This window comes from Nesoenas mayeri, assembly GCF_963082525.1.
Source record: "Nesoenas mayeri genome assembly, chromosome: 1".
Lineage (NCBI taxonomy): Eukaryota > Metazoa > Chordata > Aves > Columbiformes > Columbidae > Nesoenas > Nesoenas mayeri.
Genome location: NC_137541.1, coordinates 15,685,135 through 15,697,771, shown reverse-complemented (window position 1 = coordinate 15,697,771; position 12,637 = coordinate 15,685,135). Strand labels below are relative to the sequence as shown.

At 38.9% G+C, this 12,637-nt stretch overlaps 1 protein-coding gene across 1 annotated transcript in view; it reads right to left on the bottom strand.

Moving 5' to 3' along the window:
• The window catches only part of PRKAR2B (protein kinase cAMP-dependent type II regulatory subunit beta), a gene marked incomplete at both ends in the record, with an annotated part of 86,755 nt that overhangs the window by 17,589 nt on the left and 56,529 nt on the right, over nt 1-12,637 (bottom strand). Inside the window, 2 exon segments of the mRNA XM_080363565.1 lie at nt 2,392-2,475; nt 3,592-3,644. Coding sequence (XP_080219691.1) covers nt 2,392-2,475; nt 3,592-3,644 — 137 coding nt within the window.

The window sequence follows — 12,637 nt, the reverse complement described above, 5'->3', positions numbered from 1 at the left end:
ACCCTCAGCAAGTTTGCAGATGACACCAAGCTGAGTGGTGCAGCTGACACACCTGAGGGACAGGATGCCATCCAGAGGGACCTGGATAAGCTCAAGAACTGGGCCCATGCAAATCTCATGAGGCTCAACAAGGCCAAAGCAAGGTCCTGCACCTGGATCAGGGCAACCCCCAGTATCAATACAGGCTGGGGGATGAAGGGATTGAGAGCAGCCCTGTAGAGAAGGACTTGAGGGTGCTGGTGGATGAGAGATTGGACATGAGCCGGCAATGTGTGCTTGCAGCCCAGAGAGCCAATTGTATCCTGGAATGCATTGAAAGGAGTGTGGACAGCAGGTCAAGGGAAGTGATTCTGCCCCTCTGCTCTTCTCTGGTGAGACCCCACCTATAGTACTGCATCTTGGAGATCTTAGTACAGGAAAGACATGGACCTGTTGGAGAGGATCCAGAGGAGGGCCACAAAAATGATCAGAGGGCTGGAGAACCTCTCATATGAGGACTTTCAGTACTTAAAAGAGGCCTATAAGAAAGATGAGGACAAACTTTTTAGAAGGGCCTGTTATGACAGGACAAGGGTTAATGGTTTTAAACTGAAAGAGGGATGATTCAGGCTTGACATGAGGAAGAAATTTTTTACAGTTAGGGTGGTAAAATACTGGCCCAGGTTGCCCAGAGAGGTGGTAGATGCCCCATCCCTGGAGACATCCCAGGCCGGGCTGGACGGGGCTCTGAGCAACCTGATATAGTTGAAGATGTCCCTGCTCATGGCAGAGGGGTTGGACTAGGTGACCTTTAAAGGTCTCTTCCAAGTCAAATTATTCTATGATTTAGACAGAAGATCTTGTTCTCACTGGAAGAGAAAGCATATCTCATCCAGAGGATTGATACTATAAGCAGATACTACCAAGAAACTGCATAAAGCCAGAATCAGGAAAGCAGTAGCTCAGTGTTAACGTAACTGCAGATTCTAGGAGCACACAATAATCCATTGTCACAGGGCTCATAAGAGAGAAATGTTTAGAGACTAATCAAGAGGGGTCCTCCAAAACGCCATTGGTGGGCTAATGTAACGATGATCTGGCCAAGTGCAAGCCAGGACACAGCAACAATAAGGAAGATATACAACAAAGCAATTTCACATGCGGAGCAGATGCCCACAAACTACTATTCCTCTGAAGATATGCAGCAAAATAATTCAGGAGTGGAAGGGGCAAATGTTTGGGTGACTTGAGCTTCAACAAGTATAGTGGAACAGCTAATCAACTACCCATTAAACAGACAGCACGAGGGCATTAGTTAGGAAATCATCTGTGTCAGGATCCCTAGTGTCCCAAGAATGCAGACCTATTGGCACCTAAGTGAGACTTTTGATGCCCTCCTATAGCTCTAACTGCAGGGTTCTGCAAAGCTGGGGGTCTGTGGTTCACTGGTCCTCAGGGCCTCTCTGGGAACAGGGAACAGCCTGTGTGCTGACAAAAGCAGGAGTGAGAGACCTGCAGCACGAATTAGTGTGCATTCTCTGTAACAGCACCTGACTTCCACATAGAGCTGCAGGCTGGTCGTCCTACTGGCTCCCTCTTGAATAAAATTTAAAACTTTGTGTTCTCATGCTTAAAACTCTAATACTTATTTCCCTTTCCCCATGCTCCCTGTCCTGACAGCACCAAATCAATTCTCCTGAGAAAGCACTTGGTGTGCTGCAAGTCAGCCCATCCTCAGTGTGGATGTGTTGATTGATACACTCACTTTTTCCCTTAAAAAGCCCAGTGCTTTTTTGAAGCATTGTCACCTTTCTCTGATCCAGATCATTCATTCACTGCATTTCAGCTTTCTTAAAAGCCCATAATTGTTTTTATAGGCAACAGACAGAAATTATCTGCACAGAAGAAAATTGTCTGTGGCATTTTTACAGTATCTGTATTAAGCTGAAATAGTAACGTAAACACCTCACTATTGCTGTTCTCTTACTCTCTATTAGATAATTTGCTGTTCAATTACATGTATAGCTAAGCTGTGGGTTTTAGGAGTAATTTTAGGTTTTGATGGAGCACTCAGCACCGTTTTGGATGAAAAAAAAATGAACGACCTAAGTGTTCCAGTTAACTGATGAGTTTATATACTTCAATGTAAAGCAAGAAGATTAAAAATAAGAAAATACAATACTTTACAATCATACTAATGTATATATGTATATCATTCATTGTGGTGAACAAAAGGCTCTCTATATATGACATATCAGTTATCGAAATGGCATTTCTGGTGTTTGTGAAGTGGTCAAAAAAGCTCACATAAGAACTTAAAACAGTCAAATCTGTAAACTTCCGTTCAAAAGTTCAAGAGAGTTAATTCTTAGCAGCACTGCTAAACGTTGTTCATTACCAAAAATCTCTTACCGGATCTAGGTTCTTAAAAAGAAGAATGTCCTTGCACGCCTCCTGCAGTCTGTTTCTTTGATCATCTGTTTTAGGGTGAATAATCTGAGGGGTATAATAGAAAAATCTTTAAAGTGGTTATCACATGGCAGCACTAGCTGAAGGACTGAGCTAATTCAGCTAAGCATTTTACACAATATTTTGGCCATGCTTCATAACGCTTTCATTTCAAAATCTTCAGAATTTGAATGAACACTCATTGATAACATTATATCGCCATAGTGTTAGCAAACGAAGAACTGCTGTATTTAAGCTAACATGATCTTTACATTTGTAGAATCGAGTTCATTTCTGAAAGCCATTCTGGATACCTTGATCTGAACTATTGCTGCATAAACTATTGCTCCACTACTCTCTAATCAAATTTGGAGCGTGCATGTTTTACAAAAAGCATCACTGTTATATTTAGCCCTTTCCCATGACTACTTCCCAAAGTTAAATCTATATTAGAAGTTCCACAAAGTAAACAATAAACTTGGCACTATCCAAGTGAGCCAGAGATTTACTAAATTACCAGTGTCTGCTTAATGGATCGATCAAGTTGCTCTTTCAACACAACCTGGTATGCCAGGTTTCAAAGCTATGATACTGCAGGATAACGTTTTTGAAAGTTCTACAAGCTAGAAATTAGGTAGAATATAAACATTTAAATTTGTTGTAAAAGTCATACTTATGCCATTTCATATTAAAAGCTAAGTAAATGCCTTTAAAAGGGTGACATAAGTAAAATAAGTTAATATAGTTCATTAGTTATTGCCCTGTACATCTGAAAATCTTAGTGATTTTATAATTTACTTTTTTTCTGCCTTACGAAAAATACTAGAATATTGAGGAAATCACTTCGAGATTATGAGGACATCAAGTAAGTACATTTAGGAGCAGGCGCTCTCTGGGCAAATATAATTGCACAGAAATTTTTCCTTAACAGACCATATATCAAAGGTGTGGTAATTTTGAACAATACTCCCATCAGGTCCTACAGAGGTGACTATTACAGAGAATGTGTAAATGTTCCTTTAGCATGACAACCCAAAAGGTTATTAAAGTACATTATAATAAGGATGCTTTTAGAAAGGAATGGTAATGCTGGTTACATTTTCCTTCCTAAATTGGATGCCTGAGAACTGAAAAAACAAGTATTTGACTCAAAGTATTAAATACCCTAGATTCTGCGTCGTCCTCTTCCTCATCAGGATTGTAAGCTTCTGCACACACTGAAATAAAAGAAGTATAATCTTAATTCAAAGTACAATAATGTTTCACAAAATTTACACAACAGAAATGCATTGTGTGGCACAGTAATAATACACAGTGATGTAACACACTCAATAGAGAACCACAGAAGATACTGCTGACAGGGCCCGTAGCAGGTCATCTCCAAAACGAGGGTGAAACAAGGCTACGCTTGTATAATTTTGGACAATTTTCTGTATTTTAAAGGACCTCTAATATAGTTATAAATTTCTCACCTAACCTGTTCTAAATGATCTTATCTTACTTTTTTTTATTATTATTTTTTTCTCCTGATGGCTAAACATCCTTTCTTGTTAGAATTTAAGTTTTCCACGCTGGAGGCAGAAATCCTTCATCTGTGCAAGTTCAAGGTGATCTGGGGGTTGCTGGTGCTTTTTTGGCATTTTTTGTTCTTGTTTTGGTTGCGGGTTTTTTGGTTGTTTTTGTTTGGTTTGATTTGTGGGTTTTGGTGTGGTTTTTTAGTTTTGTTTTTTTTTCTTTGGTTGAGTATTTTTTTTTGTTTGTTTTTCATACTGGAAAACTTTCTCTCCTACCTATATTTTACTTTTTAAGGTAAATAATACTGGTTCTTCATTTTTTTCCATACAAGTCATGTTTTTTAGCTCTCTAACTATCCCCACTGCCACTCTCAGAAGTCCCTCCAATTAGCCCTATCTTCATTGACATGCGATGCTTAAAACTGGACCCAGTATTTGAGCAGAGTACTGAGTACAACAGATCAATTATTCCACACATTTTGCAAGCTATGTGTCTTTTTCATCCATCCACACCTTTTTCATAACAGCTTATGTTTGCTCATGTAATCTTAATGACTTATGTATCATTTTCAAAACCCACTGGTCACCCAGCTGTCCTGTGTCCTGTATAGGGCTATTCTGCCCAAGTGTAGCACTATGCACTTGCACCTATTAAATATTAATATTGCCTTTTTCCCAAAGCCATTCCTCCAACGTGTCAAGATCATTTTCAATTCTAATCCTGTTCTCCAGCATCCTTCCAATCCACTCTCCATTGTGTGACAACTGCAAATTTAATAAGCATATTCTCTAATACGTAATCCAGATTATTACTAAGAAACCACAACAATCTCTACAATAAACTCTTGTGGAAAACACACAGGGCAGTGAAACAGCAGTAGCTGCTTGGAGGTTACCTTATCCACCCAGTTTTGCAGCTGTATCCCACGCAACTTACTGCTTAATGTTCCCGAGCTTGTTGATAAGGGAGTTTTGAGAGACAGCATTCAAAACTTTCTTAAAATGAAAATCTAGGACATCTGCTCCTTTTCTTTTATCCACAGATTTTAATCTCTTGTTATCAGGTATTCAGTAGTTCCAACAAACACATGCCGGTTACTGTTTGTTGCTTTCCTCCAGGTACTTACAAAATGTTTGAATATTTGTCTGTAATTTCCTTAGGAACAAAAATGATTTGTAAATCTGTGATAGGCCTCTTCCATCCACAGCTCTGCCACTATTTTAAGGCTTTCCTACTTTTCTGGTTTTTCACACTCTCTCATTTTTCTCCTTCAGATTCTCAATGGTAAATGCTAACAGGGCTGAGACTGATTTAGCCAGTTCTTCCCGTTTCCAAGTATAGCGTGTCTCAGGCACAGCTAACCAGGGAACACCTAACATGTTAAGTACTCTCTGATGTGTCCTTTTTCTATTCTAGGCTGAGTTTTCCGTATGCTCTTACTACCATTAGTGAAGACTGACGTGCTTCTGTTAAGCAGCAGAGCAACACTTTCCTGGAACATGCTCTCACCAGAAATACACTTGCAGAACAATTTCTGTTACTCTTCATGTTCATTCTAGTACACAGCCTCTTCTTGTTCACATTTTTTGGCCTTGGCTTCTTTGATTTACAACCCCCCCTTTTGCTATTCTTTTGCACTTGTTCTGAATAATCCAACCTAGTTTTAATTTCCTACTTGCTTCCTTCTTGTACTTGATATAAATAAGGTGCTTATGTTTTAGACAGATTTATTTTCCTATTCTTTTTGTCCTTCTCCTATGCTGCCTCAATTTGCATTTTTTCTTTTTAAGGAAAAACCAATTCCTTTAACAACTTTTCTCCAGACTCCTTTCCAAAGAGATTATGCCCACAGTCCTCTAATACCCCTTGAAACCTGTTGTTCTGATTCTTTTACTCAGCCTCTTTCCCCTCCCAAAATCTGTAAGCTCTGTCATGCCAGGGTTATTCTTACTCAAGCTGCCTTTTCTCTCCCTATTCTTGAACAGTTTCTTGCTTAGAGTTGGTATCAAATACAATAACTTCCCCTTCAATTGCATTTCCCACCATCTCAAAATTTGGTCCTAAGCGCATTGCAAAACATGTTGGGCAGTTGGTATTCTCCTTTATTGGGGGAGTGGACTAGATGACCTTTGAGGTCCCTTTCAATCCCTAACATTCTGTGATTCTGTGATTTCCAACAGATGATTGATTGATTGAAATCTTCCATCACCACCATCCCCTGTACTCTGCCAATAAAAATCCCCACCTACCTGATCTGTTTGGTGGTCTGTGCAATGCCTGTGTAATGATGGAGCCCACAAGTTCTTACCCCTTAGTATTACTCACAGAGCACCAGAGTGTCCAACCCCTCCTACAATGGGGTCACAGCACAAGTGTCTGAACCCAATACACAACAGAAAAATCCTCATCCTCCTCCATGTCCTCCCACTGTGTCTTTGCTGTGCTGGTTCAGTCACAATGTCACTCATGGATTAAGATTTCAGGTCCTCTTGTTTATTCCCCACATTTCCTATGTTATTATACAAACAAACTCTAAAGTAGTGACCAGCTAGACCCATTAATGTCCTCATTATCCAACCCAATTGAGATGATTTAATGGCAAAACATATAATTGCACATATTATGCAGAGTCTCAAGGAAGTCTTGGTCCTCACCACATGAGGCATCTGGAAAACACTAAAATGTCGACTTTATAAAACTTGGCATCTTCAAAAAAAAGAAATTTCATAGAAGTCCCTCTGGAACTGACTGAAAGATTCCTACCAAGTTTACTAGGAACTGGATTTGGTCCCAAATAATTACAAATGCCCACAAAAGGAAGTCTGCAATCTGTTGAACAACTATAATATTTTACCTCTGCATAAACAAAATGTTCCTACCAACTGTTTTGTGGTACTATAGTTACTTCAGTCTTCTCTGAAATAAACTTTAGGGGATTTTATTTGAATAGCAACAATAATAACACACCAAGTAAGCACCATGGCCCATCATAATGTAAATCTCTACTTTGAGCTGGTATCAGTCTCTGTGACCTAGTGTATGTATGTAAATAGGAGTCAACAAATCCCTATTACAGTACAGAGTGCTGCTGGGGGTACAAACAGTCCATCTCAGCCTGAGGTACAGTTATGTCCTGTCCTTGCCTCCAATAAAACGTCTACATTGAAAAACAATATACAAACCAGGAAATTAATTTAATAGCTTTGATGTTTTCATCCCAGAATTTACAGGTCTCAGAAAGTCTGGCTGAAAATTTAACAGCCTGCCAAACCACATGAACTGAACTGAATTTAGCCTCATACGTGCCCACCCTGAATCACGTTATCAGTCCCTTTCACAGAGCCTGAAGCAGGATCAGTTCAGAAACAGAGTGTGTTCCTGAGATGTCTGTAGCGTCTGGTGTCTCTGCTCCAACTTCACCCTTCTCTGCTAGAAGCTCATTTCAAGTCAGTCTCAGTGACTATTATCATCGAGTGCCTTCAATAAATACTCCTTCTTTATAACTGATTATGGACAATATATTTAAGAACTGCAGTTTCTCCTGGCTACTGCCTTTCTGTCCAAATTTTAAAATTATTTATTCTTATCATCTGTGATGAGAAACTTACTCTTCTGGTTACAATTCTGTACTTTGCCTTGGCTTATCTTTTTGCCATAATCACAGATGGATGCAACTTTCATTTGGGCCACAAATATTATACCAGTCTGTGGCTCTGTGTTTTAAATATGGAATTTCCTTCCCTTCCTTGCTTACCGCAGCGATCTGCCCTGCAGACTTTATAGTCTAGTAATATTAACTGCTAAGTTCGCAGCACTAGATGTGTCAGGGAGAAACTTGATAGTTTTTACTTCTGTTCTTGAAATATGGTTTCTGACGTTACTACGGCCAACTGAATTTCATGACATGAACACTGGTGGTTTGGGACATGAGAATCCTAATGACATAAAGCATCTAAAGCTAAGATGCCTCTTACGTACAGAACCATATCTGCAGAAGTCACCTGGATTCCAATTACAGTCAATGGAGAGAAATGGACACATGTACAAAGTGATTCACCTATCCTGTATTACACGTCTAGATTAAGATGAGATTAATCTAAAATGTGGCTCATTGGCCAAGATAAACCCTGTCTCTCTTGAAATGAGTCCTGTTAGTTACAACAACCTGCAAGACTGGTTTCCACACTTCTCCATTTAGTTCGTATTTCTTGGAAAATAAAGAAATTCATCATTTGATGATGACAGTGGGTTGCTCGTGCAATATCACAACTTCTTTATTCTTTTTGTATATTCCAGGGAGACACTCTGTGCTCCCCATTCCTTTTGTCTAAGGCTTGACTGGCACCATGTCCATTAATTATTTTGAAACATTCTATGATTCCACAGGTGCACTGCTGGTGGCTGCAATGCTCATAGTGTTCAGCATTTTATTTTTCTATCTGTCCAGCTCACTCCACACTCCTGACATAACACAGTACACAGTGATTTCATCATGCCCAAACACCCTGCCACATTTTGCTACATGTTGCTGCTGAATGCAATACTCACATCGTTGCTCAAAACATAGTCCTAATACCATTCTTAGGGACCTATTTAATCCCATGCATAATTATGGTATTGAAAAAGAGTGATACAAACACTGTACATATTGCTCCACTGGTTGCCAAGCTCAACTAAGTGAAACTATTTTTATTCCGTTTTTCCAGCTGAGGGTTATGTTTCACATATATTTTCCCAAGATGGACACAAGCACAAACCCAAATACATCAATGCAAAATATTTGTAAGAAAAGTCTGAATTGTCAAAAGGCAGTGCATTATTAAAATACATGTGCTGAAAAGTGCACACAACTCTAGATGGATTGCTTTGTCAGCAAGAAGAGGTAAGCTTTTATAATTCCTAACTCATCACTCCAAGTAAAGTCAATTTTCTGGTTTTCAGCTAGGAAATATGTTTTATATTCAAAACCAGAAATACAGGCACTTCAGACATGAATTAATTATAAAATGAAAATTAACATACAGTTAGTAATCATCAGATCACCAAAAATGTAAGTCATGCTCTATCTATTCCCTTGATGTATCAGGAAATAAGAAGCTATCAATAATGAAATGAATGAAAATCCATATATAGTCATAAAATAATGTATTATACTCAAAACACAGCTGGAAAAAAAAAATCAGTATGTGTGTACCTTTTCTAAAATACAGAACCTCCAAGTCATAAAGCAAAAAAAGAGCTGTGGAGATGTTTCTTCATCCCATTCAGGGCAAATCAAGAGCAGAGTTTTGTCAGCACAAGTAATCAGGCTGCAGCATGAAAACCAACCATCTCTAACCCCTGCAGCTCTGGCAGCACGCCACACGTTCCGAACAACATCCCTAACCACGACCGCTATGCCCATCCCCTCATACAGCAAGAATGTCACTTCCCCGGTTTAGCTGTACAGAAATTGCTATGGTGACTTAAAGGCAGTGTGAGATTTTTCCCCATTTTGTCAGGACATACTTCTCTCCATCTACTAAACCCAGATTGGAAATGTGACGCGTAGAGACTCCTTGCAGGGCAGGTGGTAGTTCCAAACTGGACCGCAAATACTATGGGACCTCCAAAGTTGCTGACACAGAAACCCATTTTTTAACATCTCACCAAATCTTACCACTGCAGGATGAACTAGCAACAGAGCCCTGCACCCCAAAATCCCCAAAGTGTAAGTAGTTTTTCTTTAAACAAAAGCAACCCTGTGTGATGCTTACAACTACCAAGTTTCACATTATTTCTAGACCTGGTTGTGACTGGACCACATGGAAGATGAGATTGAAGAGCTTTAAGTAAACTTAAGGACTGAAGAACAACGCAGAAAAGGAGATCAACTTTCCCCTCTATCTGAGCGCATGAAGAGATAAGAAAATTTATCTGATTCCATGCATGACATAATAAGGCAATACCAACTGGCTCTGCTGCTGAGATCCATTTGTGCAAAACCCTGAGACTATTTCAAGGAGTTAAGTATACTTCAAATATAAGCTAATTTGGAACAAAGCATGATCGTTGGGGCTATCATTTCCCATGATACTGTTAAAAAGAAAGCATCTGTGAAACACCTACACCTGATAGGGTCACTAAACTGAAACTTTATTTAAGCATTATTAGGCAAATTAATACACAAAATGCCTGATAGCTTGCAATTCTGTGTTATTACTACATTCGACATAGAACATTACAAATGCTACCCAAACTGGAATAAAAGTATGTATGCTCAGAAAAAAAAAAAAAGGTCTCAGATGCAACAAACCCAAAATTGAAGAAATTCCCCTCCAATCTACCAGATTTATGGGGTAGCGACTTTTGACTGGTCCACCACCTCACATACATGACTAAGTGCTCAGGACACTAGCCTAAAAATCAAAAGCTGAATAAAATCAAGGCAGCTCGTTTGCTCTTAATTATCTGGTAGGTGGCCTTCAGTTCATCAGGCGGGGACTGACTGAATCAGTCTTGGGAGCATGGCCAAGACAGTCTGTTTCAAGATCAGCTGCTCATGAAGGACAGTTCTCTCTTCTTGCTTTCAGCATATAGACTGAAATTCTCCAAAGCTTGCCTGATAGTCACGAACACATACCAAATACTGAGTTTGTGCTCAGCTACGCAGCTTAACGCCAGAACCTTTTGACAGAGTTGGAAGACTTTGCTCAGCCTGCACTACATGCTTGCAAGAAATCAAACACTCCCACAATCAACTTTTACACAGTATTTTCTCTCGTCCATCTGCTACCAATGCTATTTCTAATTAGTCAAACTTCAAGATATTTCCTCCAGCATTTCCGAGTAACGTGAAGTGCCTAATATAACATGTAGCGTCTTGAATGAGGTCCATGCCAACAGTGAGTCACAGAACCTCCCAATGATTCCCCATTCAAGAGTGCACATGAGGTTTATTCATATTTCACCAATCCTCATGGTGAAGCAGGGATTTCATCAAGATGGTACTGAACACTATGAAAGCCCATTTGAAGAAACATGATTGCCCACACAAGACATTTTTGGATAACTTTATCCCAAGAGATTTATTTGTGTGTGGGCATGTTATTTGGTATTTAACAGTGAAAACTGCGACGTGTTAGACAGCAGTAACCTCCTGTACTCCAGAGGTCAAAGCAAGCTGCATTGCAGCCAGCATGCTCCTCGCTGGGTCAAAGATGTACACTCTTCCCTGAAATCACAGTGGTTTGAATCGCTAAATAGGCTTCTCCACAGAAACAGTGTGTTCCAACTTCACCGCAAGGAGCTGAAAAGACTTCCCTGTTTTTTAAATAGGGAAACAGAAAGGGTTTTAACAGAATTTCCCTAAGGACTTACATAGTACTTCGTCCTTTTTCTAGTCCTATTTCAGTTCTTTCCATAATTGTGTAATTTGTCAAGATGGAGCTAAAAAACAAACAACCAGGCTTCTGGCTGATGGTAGGAGACAGTTTTACTTGGCTTCTCAGGACATGCTTAACTTCATCTGGCTGGCTGGCGAAAACCAGCACAAATACATATTACAGTGTCCAGGACACTACAGGTAGTTATTAAAGAATAAAATAATTACAAAAGTAAGATGCACTTCCACTAGAAGAGTTTGCCAGTATATAGCATGTACTATATTATAAGCTTTCCCAATCTAGCATATGGAGTAGCATAACATATAGCAACATACTGTACTCTGGTGTTGACTTGTGTAACCTTCTGTTCTCATTCTCATAGGAGTCCAAGCAGCTCACGATGCTACAGTGTGGTTTTTGGGACATACTTGAAATACGCATAAATATTTGACAAAGTCTGAGCAGACACAGCTCTCTTTGCATACGTTTCCACTTTATATTTGCTAATACCACAAGATTAAAACAGAACTGCCCCCAGCTCTTCCTCCCATATTTAGTACTTCATGGCCATCAACTACAGCTTTTTTTCTTATTGAAAAGTCAGCATCAGAAAGATCTCAAAGAGTGTACATTGTTTTCCCACTAGAAAACTCATCCTTACATAGAAAGCAAGTAAAGATAAATTGCAGCAATTGAGAAAACATATTCTGAACAACACAACCTAGTCTTTTTGCCTATTTTGCATCTGCTTTTTACAATCAGATTTAAATATTTTACATCAAAATATTTTTCAGTATTCTGAATTCAGTATTAAAATAACAAACAGCTTTAAAACCTGATTTGCTACAAACATTTTAAAAACTGAAGCTACAACTGTTCATCTCCAGAGCCTACAACCTGAGATGTACATATTTGCATTTTTAAACTAGTAACGTAGTACAGTTTAAAGAAACTATATACAATGCAATAAACAACAACAGCAGCTTGTTCCTACCCAAAATGAATTATCTGTCTAGTCTGACAGTGTTTGTAATTTATAGTGTACATCACATCAAGTTTCATATAATACAGCCAAAAATTATAAGAGTTGCTGTTGATTTTTACTAAACTATGTAAACTTCAGCAAGAAACTCTTTAGATGAGTTCTAGTACATTTGAAGACACATTAAAGTGGTCAATAGCATACTTAGCCAGTTCTTGAAAAACGACCATAGCCAATTTTTCTGAACTTGATGGCAAAATTATACATATTGAATACCATAAAGAGGAATCAGAAACAGACATTTGAATTAATTTATTACCCATTAATCTCTTTTAATCTCTCCTTTGGT